Source organism: Thunnus thynnus, chromosome 23 (assembly GCF_963924715.1).
Source record: "Thunnus thynnus chromosome 23, fThuThy2.1, whole genome shotgun sequence".
NCBI lineage: Eukaryota > Metazoa > Chordata > Actinopteri > Scombriformes > Scombridae > Thunnus > Thunnus thynnus.
The window spans coordinates 21,786,339-21,809,188 of NC_089539.1; the positions used below are offsets into that span (position 1 = coordinate 21,786,339).

The window sequence follows — 22,850 nt, forward strand, 5'->3', positions numbered from 1 at the left end:
GTGTGTGTGTGTGCGCTGCGATTGAGGGGTTAAGGGAGTCAGAGAGGATGTGTGTTTTAGAGCAGAAACAGAAGGGAAAAACAGCAGGAGGATCAGCGCAGCCAGCCTGAACTGTAGCCTGTGTGTGTGTATATGCATGTGTGATATGTGTGTGTGTGTGTGTATGCATGTGTGATATGTGTGTGTGTGTATGCATGTGTGATATGTGTGTGTGTGTGCCTGGTTTCTGAGAGAGCCCATGCTGAGCTCTGAGATGTGCTTACTCCTGGACCTGGCTCATCTGCATCCGTCTCCTGCACACACTCGCACACTCTCTCGCTTTTATTCCCATTCTCGGCTATCTCGCTCGTCCTCTCTGTCTCTTTCCCACTGTCTGTTTGTACCACATCCTGGCTGCCTGTTGGACTCCAGCTGTGAACAAGGCAAACAGAGGGGGGATAGCTAGTCCAGGTAGCTCATCTCTGTCTCCGCTTGCTATTCATCTCCGGAAGCGTTCCTTCTAAATGTAAAAGACAGTTTTTTGTTGTTTTTTTTTTGCTCGGCCAGAGCAGTGACTGACTGACTGACTAGCACACAAACAGTGTGTTTACATGCAATTAAAGCTGCACTTTTCAATATTTTATATTGACAACAGATCAAATGATGATACATGTGATGGGAAAGGTGTCCGAATTACCACCATGTGTAGTTCAACTCAGCTTTAAAGCTTTTTAGTGTCTTTCAGGTTGTAGTTTTGCGCCAAATATTTCACTCAGGAGTCGGTGGAGACCAAACCAGAGCCGAAAAGGAGTGTAAATATTCTAATATAAAGATTATTTGGATTCCCAGTGTTGCTCCTTGTCTACTGGATGTGTAGATAAGCAACTATTTACTAACACATACCAACTATATAAGATGATAATAAGTAAGTGGTGTGCTTCCTTTTCAGTTTCTATTGAATCTTTTGTCAGTTTTTCTACTTTTTTTTTGTGCTGAAACCGAAAGTGACGCCACTAGATGTCTAAATAACTTGAGTCTCCACAGCTGTGCTTTTTAATAATGGTGCTTTTTGATAATGGTGCTCCTCACTGTCAGCTCAAAAGCAGTGGTTTCTAGCATGAGGTCAGGGGTCAAGGATCTGCTACATGTATTTTTGTAGTTACTAGGTTGCTACAGTACATGTAACCAGGTCTTCACTCTTCTTCATCGAGAAATAGCTCCAACATGGAACTCCTTATTAAACACCAAATTTTAGTTTTTACATTTCTGTTCATTTATGGGTCAAACAAACAAGATACACTGCAAAAAAGTCAGCTTTCGAGGCGTTTGAAGGCTCTTTTTTTTTTACTTTGGACAGAAGCTTTCTGTTTCCTCCCATGTCTCTAGTCTCTGACAGACATAAGACAAAGATATTGATCCTCTATTGATCACTCACGGAGAGAAAGCAAACAAGCGAATTTGCCAAAACTATTCCTTTTAATAGAGGGAAGGTTCTGAAGAGCTGTGAATGTGAAATTAAGATGATGAATGAATAAATAAAGCAGCATCATCGTAAGGGTTTTATGGTCAATATCGTGCAGCTGTGGTTTGGATGAACAAGCCTGCTGTCTAATGTGAGTGGTAGGTGAGGGAATAACAGCCCTCAGCAGCTGCTTCAAAGATCTATCCAGACACTTTTTTTTGTAGTCTGGCTGAGCACACACACACACACACACACACACACACACACATATATATACACACACTTAGTGTAGATAAGCCCTCAGTCACGGCCCTCTGCTGCAGGGAGACTAGAGTGATGGAAGCAATAGTTAAGCCATTATGGCAAACAATTGGCTCAAATTGAGAGGGAGAGTGAGAAAAGAAGAGGAAGAAGAGGGGAAAGAGGGAGGGAGATGGAGAGGGCTATGGCAGGAGTGGATCCACTCAACGACTTAATCCGAGCCCCAGGACACTCTCCTGCTGAGCTTCACACACTCGCACAAACATCTATGCACACACACCCCTAAAGCTCTGTCTGCTTGCAATAACACCTTGTCAGTCTTGGCCACAGGGGCGATGGAAGAGGCGCTCATTCCTTTGTAGCGAGGAGAGTCACCTACTTGCAACCCACCTCGGGGTGGGGGGGGGGGGGAAGACGGAGCAATGCAGTCATACACAAGACGGCTCTGTAAGCGTTCGTACGCCTTATGGGCTGCGAGTGTGAAGCTATTCATTGTCTTAGCAGGCGGAGGGAATGGTGGAGGGAGTACAGGGGTGGACAGTGTCCTGGAGGAGGGAGGGAGGCGCTCCTCTGACACCGGCTATTGTATCGTCTCCCCCGTGGACTCGCTCAATCCTCACAGGCCTCACATAAACAGCCAACAATGAGAGATTGTCTCCAGCTATTCTCCCTCTTTCTGCAAATTTGCTTGCACACACACACACACACATCAACTCCGAGTGTGTGTGTGTGTATGTCAGAGGGCGAAGGGCTGGATGTGCTACAGTCTGAACCCAGCGACCGTAGAGGCTCATCCGTAACTCCTCACCTCTGCCGCCCTCCTTCCCTTTCTCTCTCCCTTATTCCTCACCTCCCAACCCAACCTCCCTCCCCCACCCCCCCATCGCACCCGGGGTCTGCCGCCACCCTCGGGGGGCTCCCTCAGCGCCAGGTTCCCCCACGATTTGTCGGACGACAGCTTAGCGAGGGAGCGTTTGTTGCCCCCGAGGACTGTTAGCACCGGTTTGGCTCATTGACTCTTTCTACAGCTCGGCCGTTTTATTTGACATGTCCTTTAAGTCCTTTAAAGAATTGGGCGTTTCTGCCGAGCGCCTTGGCTCTTTCTGCAAAAGATGGATGGCTCGTGTTCAAAGGTCTGGATGTTTTTTTTTTCCCTCTCCCTTCCAGTCTCTCTCCATATCTCTCTTTCCCTCTCTCTCCCTTCTCCTTTCTTTTTCCTCTCTTGCTGAGCTTTATAGGATGGTATTAGTGTTGTCAGCTAACCAAGCTCGGGATTTGGCTTTGTTTTGTTTTTGCCTCTTAAGATAATGCTCTTTCTCTCTCCTGCCGAGAATAACAAAAGGGAAAGTAGAGCAATAAAACAGCACAGCCATTGACTTTGCTTTCATTAAATTGGTTTTCAGCCATCTTAAATAGACCACAGGCCTTGATGGCTGTGATGTGTGTGTTTGTGTGTGTGTGTGTTTTTAGCCATGCGGCGTACGACTGTCCTCAAAACACAGTCATACTTTGCTGTGAGTGTGCATATGTGTGTGTGTGTGTGTGTGTGTGTGTACTCGGGTGGCGTTCTCATCTCCGTCGGGCCTCGCTGTTAAAAGCGTTTGCTTGCCTTTATTCGTCTGAAGAAGAAGAAAAAAAAAAAAAAAAAGACGCCGTAGCTCGACTTAGCATTCCAAACGCGCGGACAGACGAGTGTGTTTTGTGAAGATAAGTGTTGTAGCTTAGCGGTGAAAGGGGTGAAAGCATTTCACCTCCATTTCATATGCATTCCAGATGTGGAAATATAACCAGAATGATCGGCGTGTAAGCATCTGTGTCCTGTTAGAGGGCCGGGAGGTTTACTGTACTCGGGTTCTGCAGCCTAATCCCTCACACACACACACACACACACACACACTCACATTAACACGCTGCTTATCCAGCGTTCATTCATGCATACAAACATGCTCCAACATTCACACATGCAGCCTATACATTCATAAAAGTGTCTCCGCTCCTCGCCGCGGCTCGTACAACAGCAGATCAAAAAAAAGTCACTCTCCTAAAAGTGTTCGGTCTGTATGTTGTGTGTGTGTGTGAAATACCAGGAATCAAATCTCTGTTCAGCTCAATACTTCAGTTTGGATTTAGCAGCATCCTGAACAGATCTGTCACTGCATCTTCACTATCAAAAAATCCACGTTTAGGGTCAGAGTGATGTGTCAGTTTGCCAATGTGTCGGGGCAGTATATCTCAAATTGACAGCTTTAGGGATATGAGTCTGTAAAAGCTGAATCGAGAGCCGTCTCACTCTGCTGTAAGGAGGCAGCTGGGGGAATTTTATTAGTGTGGCGCTCACTGAGTTTCAGTTTCCCCGTGATGGTCTTTTTTCACTTTGTTTAGAATGATAATACCGTAAAGGGCATTGTTGGGACTAGATCACATTTAAATAAGATTTACAAGTCTGAATGTATGAAACGCTTTTTCAAAAAGTGTTATTTCAGCTTACTCAACTTTTTAACTTATGCTATTTGTTTACCTGTATTTTCTGTGAATATTGGTTCCTGTTACTGTGGAGAAGTGATGAAGAAGTCCATTTTGGGCTTTTTCTTCCCTCTCTATACACACAAATTGTCTCTATCCAGTGAAAATAAAACATTTTCAGATAAACCGAAGGAATTCAGTCAGTGATCCTTCATGAGTTCAGACATTTCTTCTTCTTTTAAAGGTCGTTAAAACTATTTTAAAAAACCTGATGCATTGTCCCAAAGCTGAAAACCAAATCTGTTTTTTTTTTCGTAGGCGCTGAAGATTTGACATTGTGGAGAGATTTTCACAGTGCAGCAAAAGCTTCAATGCATTTCATGATACTTTCTATGTCCTTTGTTTGATTTCACCTTGTGCAGATAAACACTTGAAACTTTTAAGTTCAAATTGAACATTTGAAAACATGCAGGCGCTTTGTGTAGCAAATCAGTATCACAAAGGTATTAGATCATTGATTTTGACACTTAAAAAAATGAACAAGATTATCGTTTTTTGCCTTATGAGGTGAAATTTGCTCGGCTGTATGTAGTTTAAGTTAGGGTTAGGGTTAGGGCGTTAGGGGTAGGGTTAGGGTAAGGGTTAGGGCGTTAGGGGTAGGGTTAGGGTAAGGGTTAGGGCGTTAGGGGTAGGGTTAGGGTTAGGGCGTTAGGGTTAGGGTTAGGCTGTTAGGGTTAGGGTGTTAGGGTTAGGGTTAGGGTAAGAGTTAGGGCGTTAGGGGTAGGGTTAGGGTAAGGGGTTAGGGCGTTAGGGTTAGGGTAAGGGTTAGGGCGTTAGGGGTAGGGTTAGGGTTAGGGCATTAGGGGTAGGGTTAGGGCGTTAGGGTTAGGGTTAGGGTTAGGGCGTTAGGGGTAGGGTTAGGGTAAGGGTTAGGGCGTTAGGGGTAGGGTTAGGGCGTTAGGGTTAGGGTTAGGGCGTTAGGGGTAGGGTTAGGGTAAGGGTTAGGGCGTTAGGGGTAGGGTTAGGGTAAGGGTTAGGGCATTAGGGGTAGGGTTAGGGCGTTAGGGGTAGGGTTAGGGTTAGGGCGTTAGGGGTAGGGTTAGGGTAAGGGTTAGGGCGTTAGGGTTAGGGTAAGGGTTAGGGCATTAGGGGTAGGGTTAGGGTTAGGGCGTTAGGGTTAGGGGTAGGGTTACGGTTAGGGCGTTAGGGTTAGGGTAAGGGTTAGGGCATTAGGGGTAGGGTAGGGTTAGGGCATTAGGGTTAGGGTAAGGGTTAGGGCGTTAGGGTTAGGGTAAGGGTTAGGGCATTAGGGTTAGGGTAAGGGTTAGGGTGTTAGGGTAAGGGTTAGGGCGTTAGGGGTAGGGTTAGGGTTAGGGTTAGGGCGTTACGGTAAGGGTTAGGGTGTTAGGGTTAGGGTATCCATATAGGATATAAAGGCTTATATCAATCAGCCCAATCTCTAGGAAGATAAGATCAAACTTCTAAGTTCTTAATGTTCTATGTTCTCTCTCTCCAACAGTAACGGCACGGCCGGGAAGATGAATGGGGCGTTGGAGCATTCGGACCAGCCAGACCCGGACGCCATCAAGATGTTTGTGGGCCAGATCCCGCGCTCCTGGTCAGAGAAGGAGCTGAAGGAGCTGTTTGAGCCGTACGGAGCCGTCTATCAGATCAACATCCTCCGGGATCGCAGCCAGAACCCTCCACAGAGCAAAGGTGCTAAAACACACACATACACACACACACACACACACACACACACAGGACACAGTTATGCATGTACTGATTGGTTTTTCTTTCACTCCGCTGCATCTCAAAGGGAAGTGTTGTTCTTTTTACTTGATTACATTCATCTGATGGCTGTTGGAGTTACTTTGTAGGACCAGATTTTGCAGTTGCACATTATGATTTTCCTTCCCTCTGTTTTTCTTTCCCTTTTCCCTTCTATTAACTCCCTTATTTTCTTGTCCTTTCTTTTCCTCCCTTCTTTTTGCTCTCATCTGTTTCTTTCCGTTTCTAATTCATTTCCTCTTTCCTTCCTTTCTTTCCATCGTTCCTTTTCCTGTATTTTCCTTCCTCATATCTTATATCATATCTTTTCTTTCCATATTTATTGATTCCTTGTTTATTTCTTTCCTCCATACTTTCCTTTTTTCTTTCTTTCTTTCCGTTCTTTGATCTGAAAGCATAAAAATCTTGTAAACTATGAATGTGGGAATATTTTTTCAGTGGAGTTTTTTGCTGCTGTGTTGTTGTCTTGACATACGGTTGACATGGACACATTAAAATATAGATAAACAATCACATAAGACAGATACACATATACAAGCCCACAGACACACATAGAGAAAGTGTAAACACATACTATATACACACTTATACACATACAGAGACACACAGCAGTGGCTGAGTGGGCCATCCCACCTAGTTAATAGCAGAACAAATGATAAATGTGAAACATCACACGAGCAAACACACATTTCGTGCACCATTTGAAGACAAAGACTCGCCTCGCCAGACTTACACAGTCAATTGTGCGAAACTGCATGATTTTCAGCTATTTTCTCCCATTCCCTTTCTTTTTTTTTTTTTTTTCCTTTGATGAATTCGTCAAGTGTGAGAGCAAACAATAGAGACAGCAGCAACGAACGGGCAGACAATAGTACTGCCATATTAACAGGCATCAGCCGGAGTGGGGGCTGATGACACTCCTGATGAGACATGGAGAGTGGGAGGAAAAGTAAAGAGAGAGAGAGAGAAAAAGAGAGGACGACAGGAAGGGAGACGTGGCGCTTCCATCCAACCGTAAAGCAAATTTCAAGAGAAGTTTCACTCGAAACAAAATGTGAATCAGTGGGGACGAAGCGAGCGATTTAACATTCGTCTGCCAGAAAAAATTGAATTGAATTAAGGATTGATCAGATTTTGGGCGACTTGATCCTCATCGTACATTTCATGAAACAAAAAAAAAATAAATGCAACCAGTGATGTTCTGGGGTAGCAGCTAAATCCACAAAGACTCTTAAACCCTGTCTCCAACAAAACAGGTTTTGGCAGACACACTATTGCAGCCTGGTTTACGCTCAGAGAACTGTGCAGAAGTGGTAGGAAGGAGTTCAATCTGTGTATCATGCACGTTTCCAGGTCTATATTTATATTCTAGAAATAACCTGGAATATCTTTGCATGATTTACAGTTAAAAAAAAAACTCCTTATTACTTTAACTTTGCAAAACGAAGCATTCAGAGCAGGCTGGGGGAGCATTAACATAAAGGTCTGACATTATAACAGTATAAAAATCATAAACAGTATGATATGTCCCCTTTAAGGTTAGGGATTGATGTGGGTTTTAGTTAAACTTGCTGCAAGGAGCACATATTGTAAGAGAAAACAAATAAAATGATATGTTACAAACACAACACACTACAGCTGTGTGCATGAACCTTTTACTTTGGCAGAAAACAGTATGTTCCAGTCTAACCAGACCCTCAGGGGATGCATGTCAGTTGGTTTCGGTAGTTTGATTAATTGTAATTTTTTTTTTTTAGGGAATTTGCACCTATAAAATACAACATAAACTAAGGCAGATTTCACATTATTAACTAATCTTGTAAAGGCTCTTTTTATAATTTTAAAGACCTTTAAGCTATTATTTATACAATTTGGAGACAGTTAGTAATATTTCAGCATAGGAGTTTTGGTGTTTTGTGCACACAGGGACGTTAGCATGAACTTTTTCTCATTATGTTGATACAATTATAATCTGGGTTATTTTATGTTTCCTACAAAACATATTTGCATTTTTAGGAGACATGAGTGGTAGAAAAATGCAATATACGTCTTCTCACTTTCAACTTTCCTGCTTTTTTGCAATGAATGAACCAACTTTACTGTAATATCAATCTAAATTTGCTTTTCTTTTATTTATTTTTTATATTTTTTTGCATAATTTCCCATTAAACTAAAAGGGTTTTTTTGGAGAGAGATGAGAGGCAGATGAGGTGACACAAATTATAAACTACGACATGTAATCAACATCAATGAATTTAATTTTTTCAGTGGATGAAAGGTGTGACGTCCTTCACCTCTACACCTCAATGCTCCTTCACTCTCTGTCTCTGCTTCTGTTTTTAGTTTCTCTCTCTCTGTGTTTTTCTTTCTGGCTTTCTCTCTTTCCTACTGAGTCATATGAGCTCATGAGAGCCTGGAGAAAGTGTTCTGCCAAGACCCGAATCAACTCTTTTTTTTTTTTTTTTTTTTTATGCACAGCAACACACTTGTCATGCGCTTTGTGTTTGTGTGTTCTTAGCCTTGAGATGACTCCTTTTTCCCACCAGTCTCCTCCTCCTCCTCCTCTTCTTCTTTTCTCCTCTCTCTGCTACCTCTGAGGAAGCAGGCAAAAAAAAAAAAAAAAAAAAAAAAGGCCAAAGTTACTCCTCCTGTCCTTCAGCTCCATCAAATCTCCTGCTCCATCTTCACTACCCTTGAAATGAGTTGTTTTTATGGTTGATGAGTCAAGAGTATCACTCACTGCCACTTCTATCAGGGATAAAAAAAAAAACACACACACAACCACCTACCGTGCCGTCTATTTTTTCTTCTCTGAATGACAATCTCTCTCTATATGCCTCCTTTTTTTTTTTTTTCGTTCTCCCTTTCTGTGCTGTGAGGTGGAGTGTTTTAAGAGGAAATGTTGCATTTGATTGGGCTCTTACTGGTCTTGTTATTCGGAGGCTTTGAGCACTGTTGTTGTTTTCTCATAGTTAAGGGAGCCGCCTAGCCTTATCTGCACCCACTCGACTCGAGGGAGCCGCAATGGCCCCCTCGCCTGTTTCGCTGTTGCGTCGGAGCCGATGGTAATTTCACCGGTGTCAGGGAAACCGTGGCCCCTCTCTGCCCTAGGTGTGTTTATTTTAAATTAGTGACGGTATTGTTTGAAAAGGATCTCGGGCCATTTGTGGCAAATGAGTCCACTCTGATGCCCCGGTGGCGACCTAGAAGTGTTGAGTTGTTTTTTTTTGAGGGGGGGAGGGGGGGGGGTTTCTTCACGTTTTCGTAAAATAGCAGTTTGGATTTAAATGAGTTTGTTAGTCCCTAGTGAGATGTAGGAAAAACTTCCACGGCTGCAGCTACAAGCTCTTTTACAACTCCAACAACTTCTCTGCTTCCTCGTTTATTTGGATCCTCATTAGCTGACACGTCAGCTACAGCTAGTCCCAAATAAAAACAGAACATCGACAACAAAAGGAGGAAAACATTAATTGACAGCGAAACATTGGCAAGTACAAGATCGCTAGAAGATCTTCTAAAAGAAATGTAGAACTTATACATATTTTACGGCGATATAAGGGCCTGAAAACACATTTAGACGACACTCAGCCTCATTAAAGTAGGATTATTTTGTCAAAATTATGATTATCTTGTCATCATTGAGATCTTGTTTGTCTGAATGTTGGTTTATCTTTGTGGCTAAAGTCCGACCTTCAAGTCTGAAGATTGTTTTCAGACCTGATATACATCTGCACATCTGGTCAATTTTTCAATTTCTGCTGATTGACCCAAAGTTGTTCCAATAGCTTCAATCTGAAGGTGTCTAAATGATTTCTTTCAAGGATGTCCTGATTGTTGGAATGTATTCAAATATGGACAAGACAGGGACACTTTTGAATAAATTAATGATTAATAACAGGACATCAAAGATAAAAAAAATGCACAGGGCCCTCATAAACGGGTCAGGTGGGTATTAAAAACCCCCTGACCCGCACATCACTACACCACAGTCTTGAAGAAACATGAGGGATCTTCTTTGAGAAGATGAAGAAGGCCCAAGAGAAGAGGTGTCATCTTCCTGTTTGTGGAACACTGGTCAGAAAAACAAAAATAACCAATACCAGTTATTGTTTATGGAGCATTTTCTGCTTGAAGACAGCTTTTTGTCTCAAGATTCCACCAAAACGTAATCACAGGAATATAAACAAATAAAACTGGACTAGTCTCCATTCAGTCAAGCTCGACCGCACATTTGTCAAGCAGGATATGTTATCCAACCTCCCCTGTTACTGATTCTAGAAAAGTTAAAATACTAAATGTCCAATTACAAAACATATCAGTCTTCATTGTATTTGAACGAGTTTTTCCGACCAAAACTGACTGGATGACTTTAAACATAACGTTAATACAAATCAAACACACATTTTACTGTGCTTTTTTTTCCTAAAACAACACAGAGCATGGAAGAACGACTAAAAAGTCGAACACTTACGTCACCATCACGCCGTCTTTTGACTCCGGTCGGCCTCATGTGCCGCTTTTGGCTTCGTGCAGCTCAGGGAACCTCGCCAGGTATTGGTCGAGCACAGCGAAGAGGGAACCTGTCAGGTCAGCAGATGTAAGGCGAGCAAAGTCCGCTTCAGTCTGAGGGATGGGGAGAAACAAAAACCAATGAATAAAACTAAGAATATGCTTTTAATCAGCATTTAAAAATTGACATTTTGAATCAATTTTCATGTTTATGAAAACACAACAAATGTCATCTCAAGCCTATTTGAGAAAACAACACACTACCTGTCGTTCAGAGAACAACGCTGGCCTCGTCTTCGACTTTGACTTGTGCCACAAGTGGTTCGTCTTCAGCAATGTCTTTTTTTTCCGTAAAGGGAATGTGTTATTCATTATTTCACCAATTTGCTTCCAGTCAGCTTTTCTTTTCTTCATCTCTATGACCGTGGCTGATCTGTCCAAGATTTTTTTAAAGTATTTTCCCTTCTGGAAAATCTGGCGTTAAATTCACCTCTAACTTTTTGGACCTCTTCACTTTTTTTGATCCAGTTGGACCAGAGGTACTTAAGTTTACTCTCAGAGCATCCAGCCACTCGCTGCTTCTGTCGGAAGTTGCCCATTTTAAACTTTAAACTGAACATCTGACAGCACCATCCATTAACAGACCCCGGTTCCTTCAGACAAGGATGCTTGTTGATGATGGGCCACTCGATCATACTCTTCACATGTTGGGTAGGGGTTGAGGACTTATATGGCTTCTGCCAACTTATCTAAGATGTTTGATTTCATGTCTTTTGATGCGTCAAAAAGGTTCCCATCTCTGTAGTAAGCCTCATTTCCCTGCTTCAGTTTAATCTCAACATCAAAAGAAAAAGGAAGGAATGACAAATGGCTGAGGCAGCTGACGAGTTTGACTACCGCTGGGGATCATCAAGGGAATGATGGTGACAGGCTCGCCGTATCTACGGTTGAGTCTGTGTCGTATGACTCGATGTACATTTCCAAAGTTGATTTATCTTTAGGAAGCTCTGATATGCTGCTAAAAATACACAGTTCATTATCAAATACAGGGTCTTGATACTGAACCACAAGGTCTCCATCCAGTCCCAGTTTGGTCTTCGAATGTTACCTTCACTCAGGATGATGTATCTCACTCCAAAAGAAAAATAAAGGACACAATGTTAACCCTCCTGTTGTCCTCGGGTCAAATTTGGCCCGTTTTCAAATGTTTTTATATCAGAAATATGGATTTCTTTCATCTAATTGCCTGAAAATCACATGGATGGTCCCATACCACACACTTTGCAAGTAAAAATAATGATCACTACTTTCATTGAATGGGTGTTTTATTAACATTTATAGCATCTGTGGACTTTTGTCCTCCCAAGTCAAAATTGACCCGGGAGGACAAAAGTTGCATGGTGGACGGGAAGACAACAGGAGGGTTAAATAATTTCACAATGTGATTGTGTGTGTTCACATGAACACTAGTATTTATATTCTGATCAGGTCTTTGAAGTGTCCTGGTTATTCATTTGTGCATCTAAATATCATGTCCTGGTTTCTGAAACCTGGATATACCCTTGTCCCACTATGCTGTCTGAAATACTCCAATGGAACCAGAATACTAGTCTGTGTCACCTGGCCAGTGTATTTATGTAGATGTGTACTAAAAATGGAAAAGAAATTTAATGAACAATCTTGAGACCATGTTATGTATATAGACATATAAGACATTATGATAAAAACAACTGTACAAATAAAAGAGGAGATATCACTAATGAGTAGTGACTAAAGCTTACAAGCCAACTAGCTAATTAGCTGACTAGGAAGGTAGCATACGCAGCCTTGTTTATCTAAATAAAAGAGGTTAGTTATTGTGTCTGTGCTCTGTGGTTATTTGCAGCAGCAGCAACAGCAGCAGCTAGCAGGTTGATTCAGAATTCCTTTGGCAGAAGCTAGCTGGCTAAATTTGGTAGCGGTTGTTGAGGTAAGAGAAGCTGAGGGGCAAGAGACCGGATGAGTGTGAGTATGAGTGGGGAGGCAGTGACTGGTGACAACTCCACTGACATGAAAAGTGACATTGTGAAATTAAAATGTGATTGAGAAGAATGGCATTTAATAGAAACAGACTTTTAAAAAAGGGCACTTTGAAATATAAAAAAAAAAATCTATAATGAAATGAATGAAATGATAACATTTCATAATAGTGAGTTGGGTTTTAATATTATTAAACACTTTGGGGCTCCATAGAAATGAGTTAGGTATTTTTTAAAATCTAACCTTTAGCAATACTTGCAAAAAACGTATCAAATACAGACAGCAATTGGGATGTTAAGTCTGTAAAGGCCATTTTATGAACTTTTTATTATTATTGAACAAGAAAGGATTCCTATAACTTACCTTACTTTACTTCTTTGTTTGAGTTTAACGGGTGTCTGCAAGGGAGGTGTGGCCAGGTGATCCAGTCCAGGTGATCCAGTCCAGGTGATCCAGTCCAGGTGATGCAAACACAACTTAAACTGAATTAGGTGCAGTTGCACAACACTAAACCTATGAATCCATCTCATACACTTCTTTTACCACCATTAACTTTATGGAGGGAAAAAAGTAAAATGATTTTGCTCATATATTTATTTATAAGACACATTATTTTTATATATGTCTTGAGGTTTCTAAAGGGTTACAGGCCTCAAAATCATCAACATAGAGAGTAAAAGAAATGCATTGATCTTCCCCTGACAGAAGTGGGTTCTCCTTGAAATATGATCTGTCAAACGAGGTCTTGTAATGGCCAGGTTTCGATCCTGTGCTTGCTTCTTCTAAAACTTTGTCAATAATATCACCCTTATTTAACACTCCTTGCAGAGTTTTAGAACTGGGACATAAACAAATGTTTTTCTTTGATGGCAAATCTAAAACATATTCAGTTGGGCCCATGACACCAAATTTCTCTTTGTTCTGATCCCAGACACCCGCTCTCTGAAATGGACTAAAGTGAACTGAGGCTGTGTGAGGAGTCTGTTACTAATGTTATTGAGTTTTCATCAGTGTTACAACAGTGCTTCCAAAGTACCTTTTTTTACTGTATACTTGTTTATTTATATTTATTATATTACTTTTATTACATTTCTGAAAATATGCCAGAGTTAGCCAAAAAAGTCTAATTTTCATCTGTTGTTCCTGGGCAGGCAAAAGTTGGAAGCACAAATATTACAAATAAAAGTGTTGAAGATACAATCAACAATAAAAAGCGGTGAGAATATGCCGATACAAACAAACCTGCGCTGCATAGAGACAAGAAAGACAGCTCTTAAGACACACAAAATCAACAATAGCATGACAACAATCAACACATAGCACGACCACACAATGTCAGGACTGGTAAAGTGTGGATATTACATACAAAGCCTGTGATAAACAAGAGCAGCTCTTACACTAAGCATAATAATGACAAGTAAGACAACACGAAAAACACCTCACTGTTCTAGTGTTCACAAGTTTGATTTCTAATGAACCAGACTCTTAACATTGCGGTGAATGAATGGTAATTGGCGCGGTTTCTTATGTGTCGTAGTAAGTTGTTCCAATCTTGAGATGCTTTGACAGAAAAAGCAGAGTGGCCAAAACTACTTTGTCTTCTTGGAATAAAACAATCTCTAGTTGTTGCTCCAGTAGTTCAGCTGAACCAGTCACCAATCAAAACAACCAATTTCTTAAAATTCATCGACTATTTCCTGAGTGGATAATTTGGAAACATGCAAAACTTCTTGCTTTCCTAGAAGTAAAGATTCAAGCATTTCCCTGAATGTTTTCAGTGGTGTCATGGTGCTCTGTTTCATTGTCAGAATGATCCTCCAGTGGCTCACGGATATCACTGTCAGTAACATCTGATTGCAGTTGAACGGCTATTTCACATTCTGTCAAGTCCTCAGTTTCACTTTCTTGTACAATAAGCTCTGTCTTAAAGACTTTTAAAGTAGAATGTGGGTGACAATTGCATTTATGTGACATAAAACTAGAGAACATGTTTGATTTGCAAGGACACTGATTAAAAGGACAGGTTTCCCTATTCCTCAGATGTTTACCAAGATGAGTAATATATTGCTTTAGGCCGACTGCCTCATTAAAGTCACATAATGGGCATTTTAATTTAAAGCCAACAAGTCCGGTTGAACCAGCTTCTATGACCCCTTGATCTCACAAATGGACCTGCAGGGATTTTTTTAGATCTGAAATGTTGTGCACAGTCTGTGTACATGCAGGGTAGTGGACAGTAATGTCTGTGGCTACTGTTGTAATGTCTTAAAAACCTATTTTAGCACCCTCCCCACAACCCCATGGGGTCGCTACCCCTAGGTTGGGAACCATTGGTTCATTGACATAACTTGTTGGTGGCATATCTGAACATTTCATCAATAACGCCTGCATGTGAGTCTCAAGAGCTCTATATTATTACTCAAGATTTACCTTGGCACTACAGCCTGTATATCAATGATTATTCTACAGCACAATTGTAATAAAAGTGAATTAAGCAATGTGAGAAATAGACAAAAAGGTAACTTCCCAGTTCACTCCATTCAAAAAATAAAAGCTATTTTCGCTACACAGACCTGAAACAAGAAGGAAAATATCAGTTGTAATTATATTGCTTTCACTGCACATAGTTTCTCTCTTGAATATCAGTAATGTATTTCAATAAGATGTTATTTTGATTACAGCAGGGGCATGCAGTTAGCTAAGTTATCATATCAGTGGGAATACTCCAGAGGCTGCTGCAGTATCCCCATGCCAGCATCAGTATCTGTACAGCATAATTACAATGATTTATTATGGTAACCATCACATCTAATTTAAAGTTCATGATATTGACTGCAAGAAGTCAGAATGGTGCTGTATTTCAGAAATCTGTCTAGGAGACATTTAATTCCACATAACCATTACAGTGATAAAGCACTTAGGAGGATTTACTTTTCCCACGCTGCTGTTTCTTGGCGTGCATGTAGTGAAGATGACCATATCGCGTCACCGCCCCCATGTCCACTATCACCTCCTCCTCACACCTCACTGTGTTCACAAGCTCTAAAGCGGGTAGCAGCAGTAAGCAGTGGCCGGGGGCAAATGAGAGACATGCCATAAAAATGCTTATACACCAGTAAATTAACTGGAATAAACTGTAGGCGTCCAGCTCACCAACTAAAATTACACCTACATAACTACTTAAATGAGAAGCAATGAGTATGTGCAATTAATTAAGCAAAGATAAGGCAAGAAAAACAATTTATGTAACAAGCACATTTCTTATGTGCCTATGAAAAGAAGGAGAACAAAAGAGCATGTGGGGGAACTAGCTAACGTTAGCTTGTTAGTAACGGAGTTCAGGTGTTTACCTAATGCTGGCAGACCAATGAAAACTAATTTAACTTATCATTGTAAGGAAACTCTCACACCTCAATATGTTCACATGCTTTATAGCAGATGGCAGCAGTACCTTGAAATGATGAGCTGAGGTGAATGTGGGGTAAAAAACAGTCAACAACCAGGATAGCAGCCACGCTGTAAAGTTGCTCACCACACCGGGTCAATTTATCTGGACTGAACTGAATATGTCCACTACAATCAAACAGCTCATAAACTTACCACTGACTGACGCTACGTGGCTACTCAACCAATTAGAAGGTAACTAGCTAACACTAGCTTTAGCTCAAGCAGCAAATGTTTATTAGCTAGGTTAGCTTGACAGCAATCAAGGTTGGGTGTGTAAGTCACCTAATGCTAACGAGATATTATAACTCTTAATATACTTTTTGCTAGTCTGAGTGACATGAAGTCCATAAAGTTATCACAGATGGATATGTTAGCTCGTTGGCTAATGTTTGGGCATGGAAAACAAAGCAGGGGCTCTCTGGCTAAAGTTATTTTAGCTAAAGCCAAAACTATGTTCTGGCGAACACTATAGTCCAGAAAAACGTGTTCACACTTACTTGACACGCTTACACGATTACTCACCTTGAAAACGGGATGAGGCAACGACGACAGCTAAATGTCTGAGGATAGAAGCATGTTGCTGACCGCCAACAGTCACAGAAACATGATAACATAGGCGATTTTAATCCCCGCACCCACCAAACTGCCTCGATGGTCAAGCATTACATGCATTACTGATTTAGTTGGACACAGATTAAGTTAAAACATATTTTGTAGTTTGGATGATATTAACTTGTAATTTCGTGTTATTACAACAACTTCAGTAATATTTTATTATACTTAATGGAATAAAATGCTAGAATAACAAACAGGCCAAATCACATTTTACAGTGCAAGACTTAATGTTTTGCTTGGAGGTCTGGCTGGAATACAGTTTTGCACGTCAAACCAGAAAGTGGATATCTGCGGATCAGTGTAATCCTCCTGTTTTATTATTGTCATCATCTGGCGTCACATGACGGTCAGTGCTGTTTGAGAGGCTGCTTCAGCCTGACAAGAATAAAATTCCTCGAGCAAACACAAGTCGTTTTCCAAATGATTTTGGCAAGAAAGAATGTTATCAATCCAAGTATCATATCAGCTTCCAAATAACCCTATTGCAAACACTTTTAAATTATCTCTTCAAGCCTGTTTAGGTTAGTTAGGAGCCAAAACGTGATCAATCATAGAAAATAATTTGAGCTTGGTTTCCTTTAATAAGTTCCCAGATGTTCCCAGTTGTTTTCAGCCCTAAAGCAGTAAATGCTGCCGCTGTAGTATGCCATGCAGGATCCATTTTGCAGTTTGACCCAGGTGTGTGCATTTAGGGTGTTTGTGTGTGTGTGTGTTTATGCTGACTGGGGCAGTCTGGGGAATATTGTGGCACCACTGTTGGTTTAATGTGTTTGGAGTTAATAACCAGATGAGTGGATGAGCAGGGGAGGAGGGGAGCGAGTGAGAAATGGAGCAATTTGGCATTTTGTGCTGAAAGAGAGATAGAGATGGAGGGAGAGATAAAGAGAGAATGAGACAAAGAGAGCCAGAGGGGTAAACAGAAAATGGTCCTTTTGCTAAAACACAACCTTAAGCGCCATGGCGGGTCTGTTGCAGTGTGTGTGTGTGTGTGTGTGTGTGTCTCTGTTTTGGCAAGGGACGCGCTGTGTCATTTATCTTAATATACAGCCTGCCCACATGAGCTGCTGAGACACACACTTAAATTCACACACAAACACACACACATGCACAGAATAAGTTTAATGTCTTCATTAACAGGCTGTATCCTGCATGAGTGTCTCTGTGCGTAACATTGCCTAGAAATCAGTCAAAATAAAAACAAACCAAAAGAGAATTGAACTTTGTGTAACTTGAACTGATTAAATACATATTTTAACATATCATTAGGTCGTATAATGCACATTTGCAGGTCTATATATTCATTCTAGGGCTCTAATGGAATATTTTTGCACGATTTAAAGTTCAGCCTCTGTCTGCAACAGGCCGTTTTAGCTCCTGTCTCTTTAAGGCCCGCCTCCTGATGAGCCCACTCTGCTCTGATTGGTTAGCTCCTTAGCAAACTTTCATCAGCTCCAGAGGCTACATAAACAAACAACAGTAGTCAGATTTCACTTCTTTTTCTTGTTCTTTTGAAACGTAAACTTCTCAAATACATCCGTACGTGTTAGAGGCTGAATATAATCCGAAATATGCGAGTGGACAACGTGAACAACACATGTAGCAACCTTAGCAACAATCTTAGCAACAAAGACTATGGAACGGGCGGGTAACATTGCAAACGGAGCATTCAGAGCAAGATGAAGCCCTGGCTTTTGACTTTCAGGCTTCATTTTTACACGTTCACCTCAAGTTTTTTTTAACTTTGATCAGGTTTAACATAGAAATCCGACATTATAACAGTATATAAATAACAGAAAATCACAAAAAGCACTACATGTCCCCTTTAAAAGGCCAAGACATTAAGATTACCATTTGATAAAGTGATGTTTTCTGTCCAACATGCAAATAACTCAAAGCCAGGCTGAGCAATTTATCGTTTTTATATCAAAACCGCAATTTGAAAGAGTGCAATTTTCAAAACCACAACAGCTGCGTCTTAAGCCGTAGCAAATGAAAGTTTAAGCCAATAACTGATGATTTCACCAGGTATAAAGGCAACTTTGGCTGGCAAATTTACACAGCTGTAGTTAATTAATGTTAATTGTGTTTGGCTGTTGGACGGCGTGTGTACTATTAACACTTGGCCGGTGATGGTTTTGTAGAAGAACATTCACCACTCTGTGTAATCTTGATGTGATGGAGTGAGTCTTTTAGCCGTTTTGCTAGGTCATAGCCTCACAGTCGGTTGCTAGCAGGTAGCTCAGCAGTCGTTTTAAACGTATCACTGCAAACGCTCTGAATCTTGACCTTTAGAGTTCACAGCTGTGAAAATAATGAATATTATTGAGTAATGTTAAAGTTCCCCCTCCATTCAAAAATGTATTTCTATAGAAAACTTAACTCTGACTGCTTTGAAGCCTGAGGGGGACTGAAAAAAACAAGAGGCTATATTCTTTTTATCTGATTCTCTTCATGTAGAAACAAAATATATCTGTACAGACTTATAGGTAAATAAGAAAAATCACTATTCGATATTTTCAATTCATTATCATTCAGCTCTAGCCAAGAAAAACAATAATCTTTGACACATTTGTATAAATAAATACCCCTTTTTTCCTTCTCTGTCACCGATAAAAGCAGCACAAAAGTGATTCAGCCAACAGCCAAAACCATCATGGCTGAAAAGACAAAGACAAAAGGGCCACCTGTAGAAAAAAAAAAAAATCAAACCTTCAAAATCTGAGGAAAAAGAGGCGACACGCAGCCACCCACGCGGCTTGATTGACAGCTGATCTCTGGGGAAGAGCGGGAGCCACAGCAGAGCCACAAGTGTTTAGCACCAAAGATAGACACAAAGGATGCAGCAGATTTCCTCTTTAAGTGCAACAATAAATGTTCCTCGCCTTCTTACATTTTACTCCATTATATAAACCACCTTGAAAACAAAAAGTACAATCAATACCGGCCCCTGAGAGGTGTTTTTTTTTTTTTTTCTTGGAAAGCGTTTGACCTGAAGACCTGGAATAGATTTTGAATCAACCACCTTTTTTTTTATCTCCTCTAACCTGAAATGTCATCTTGATGGCTACAACAACAAAACACACAAAAAAAATCCAATGAAAGATTTTGGGGGGGAAATAATTTCAAGCCTGAAGATAAACACATGCAGGCAGATTACAGCATCTGATTTTCGATCACTGCTCAGATGAAAATCTCCCCCCGCCTGGGTTGCTCTGATGCCGCGTCCAGGGACCCGCAGCCATCCAATGGCAGACATCGGCTTTGAAACTGCAAGCCAACTGTATCCTCTCGCTCAGCTGTGGCAACGCCGAGCAAACGCTTTGCTGTCCAAGACAATTATCTGCTCTAATGGATTCAGTTGAGACGGGGCCGACCTGAGACGGAGGACTGATTTATTTCATTCTTTCCTAAAGCAGAGCGGCCAATTATATCGCTTTAACTAGACGTTAGCTTTTTTAGGCTACCCAGGCCCAATTAGAGAGCAGCTGCAGGTGGAATTTAATGGGGGATTGTGTGTGTGTGTGGATTCTCATCTCATCTGTGTGTCGTTTTTTTTTCTCCCCACGCCCCCCCCCCTCTCTATGTTTATACTTTTGCATGCCTCAGCGACAGTGAGAGTTGCCGGGTTATAAGCGAAGTTGCAGAGCTGGAATTTCTTTTCCTCTCCGAGCAGTTCGGGGTCAGCCAGAAAGCGGCTTTGATTTCCGGAAAGTGCTCTTGTTGTTTTTGCAGTGAGAGAGGGAGGCAGGGAGGATTTGGAGGTGGCGTGGGGTGGGGGAGGAGAGGGGGGGGTGACATTGGTGCTTTTCCACCAAAGTAACCAGTGGATTGCATATATTTGTGAAGTGCTGCGAGCTGGACCCATTCCTACGTTAACAGGATTAGAACATCAGCCAAATGCCCGTCAGAGATGCAGCATTGTTTGAAGCCATCCACACATCCTCTCCCCCCCCCCCTTTTTTTTTTTTCCCATCTGACAATCTGTTCTTTATTGCGCTGTCAAATTCAGAATGTGTTCTCTGTCATTTTTTTTTTCTCATCCCTGCTGTCACTCAGCGACTCTTTGACACACATAAATTATACACATTAAGGGGCTTTTTTTTTTTTACAGCTGCACAGAGAGCAAAGAGGGAACTGTAAGGGGGTGGGGATGCAAGAATTAGAGAGTGTTGGAGTATGTATCCCATGCCACCCAGAGGCCTGTGTGAGCAGTAACTGCAGCAGAGTGTAGTTAATGCGGGTCAGCCAGTGTTTCCCACAGGATTTTTTGTGAGAGACTGTGGTAGGTAGACTTTGGACCCCGAAAATTTTTGAAAGTTAAATGCATCAATCTGGTGCCCTTAAAGAGCACAATTAAGAGGCTAGATCTATGAAGAACATCGTGCTCTTGTTAACAATTTCGTGCTCTTGTAAACAATTTTGTGCTCTAGTAAACAAATTAATCATAAACACATTGTTTGTACAGATATGAATGGTGATGACACAGCAAATATTATCAACTATTATAACTGTTTTCTGACATTAGTTTGTGTTCACTACTTATTTCTGCTGAAAACAGGAGGACAAAAAGTTAGAGCTGCAGATTAGTCAAAAATCAATCGGCAACTATTTTGATAAACAAATCATATTTTTTTAAGGAAAAATGCCAAAAATGTGTTTTGCAGATCGTCAAATATGAGGATTTTAAGCTTTTTATGTGTTATACATGATAGTTAACTGAATATATTTGGATTGCGACAAAATGTGACATTTGAAGACATTAATTATAATCAACTATAACTATTTTCTGACATTGTTCATTATTGTTTCACAGAAAGACAAAACATCAGTTAATGCAGGTTTAATGTTTAGTACCGCTGTGCTCAGAGATATCAGTCGAGCTAACGTTAAAAAAGGACTGTTAAATTACATTTACTGAGACTTCCAGGGTGTCACTGAACATGTGTAGCCCGTCAGTCACTACGGATACCTGGGCGGTGACCGTTGTGAGTGGTCGAAGAACCAACCAGGAGGCTGCACCGCCGTCTGGTACGAAAAGAGTCCAGCCGACTTCGATGCACTCAGCACGGAAACAGAAATGAGCCGTTTGCTTCCAATACAGCTAGTTTTGCTCTTAAATAACATTAAGACAAGACTTTAACGTTTATAGTCGGTCATGCTATTGTCCTGCGTTGCAAACTGACTTTTTGTAGTTTTTTTCCGGACTGAATGAAATACACTGAGACAAACTTGTTGCTTTATCTTTCAGTAATTCCTCTCTTTATCGTTGAAATATGACACACTGAAGTTGCAGCTTTGTGTTAACTTGGAGCCGTGATGGTTAGCTTAGCATGCCTATAGTAGCTAGTAGCCTATATGCTGCTAGTAGCTAAAGTTACCATCATTTCACATAAACAACTCACCTTCAGACAAAATCACGAGCTTCAACACTGCTGAAGCGACGGCGCAAAAACACAACGTTGGAGATCTTTTATGTTAGTATGAGAAGTGTGAAAATATTTTCAGTTCATTATGAAAGTGCCACAGTTGAGGTAATTAATGGGAAACACTGGGTCAGCGGTTGAGTGGAACCCCGGGGGTCAAAAGGAGTGATGAGAGGAGAAGGAGAGACTCGCTGTGAGAGCTGTAGTCCAGCCTCGGTGTTAAGGGCTCGGGGTGAAGCTCTGTGATAACCCTTCCACCACCCGTCCCCTTTTTCCACTTTTAAAAACCATACTTCCATCCTTCCGAACTGCAGGGCATCGCTCCTTTCACTCTACCCCACCTCCACTAGCCTTTTTCCCCCCTCTTCATCCTCTGCATGTGTGCCGGTTCAACCGCAGATATTTTGGCTTTGAATAGAGCAACCTGGATGTCACAATCCCCTCAAGATATATCTCAGGGGCTTAAGATGATTAACAGGATAGGAAAGCAAAAAAAAAATGGTTAAGCAGCACTAAATTATGTTAATTTTTTTCTCGTTTAACTTCATCTCTTTTTTTTTTTTTTTTTTTTTCTTGTGAATTACTGGATAATTTTGTCTCCTCGGGCCTTTAAGAATTAGTCTAATGACTCAGTTTTGAAGATGCAAAAAGAATTTAGATATATGTTTTATAGACTGGCGAAAGAAGGATAAAGGGAGGAGAAGCAAAGGGGTTGTAATATTGTGTAACGTTAAACATCCGAGCACTTGGTTTTTACAATCAAACGTAGTAAAATATTGTTATAAAACTGTCCATAAACAACCAGAATAAGACCAGGTGTCCTCTTATTTTCTTTTGAAGATGTTTTTTTGTGTTTCTGATAGAGTCACTGCATCGCAACC

The 22,850-nt window shown here is 41.1% G+C and overlaps 1 protein-coding gene and 1 long non-coding RNA gene across 4 annotated transcripts in view; one reads left to right on the forward strand and one right to left on the reverse strand.

The window, feature by feature from the left end:
- Nucleotides 1-22,850, forward strand: part of celf2 (cugbp, Elav-like family member 2) — a 229,030-nt gene that overhangs the window by 126,159 nt on the left and 80,021 nt on the right. The window contains 1 exon segment of the mRNA XM_067581502.1: nt 5,685-5,881. Coding sequence (XP_067437603.1) covers nt 5,685-5,881 — 197 coding nt within the window.
- LOC137175684 (uncharacterized) lies at nt 9,206-18,522 on the reverse strand. Of its 3 annotated transcripts, none has more exons than XR_010925672.1 (3): nt 16,454-18,522; nt 10,428-10,579; nt 9,206-10,027 (listed from the first exon to the last, which is right to left on the reverse strand). It is a non-coding gene; the product is annotated as an uncharacterized lncRNA (long non-coding RNA). The 3 variants fall into 3 exon arrangements; XR_010925674.1 differs by lacking the exon at nt 16,454-18,522 and adding an exon at nt 12,848-12,917; XR_010925673.1 differs by lacking the exon at nt 16,454-18,522 and adding an exon at nt 10,730-12,836.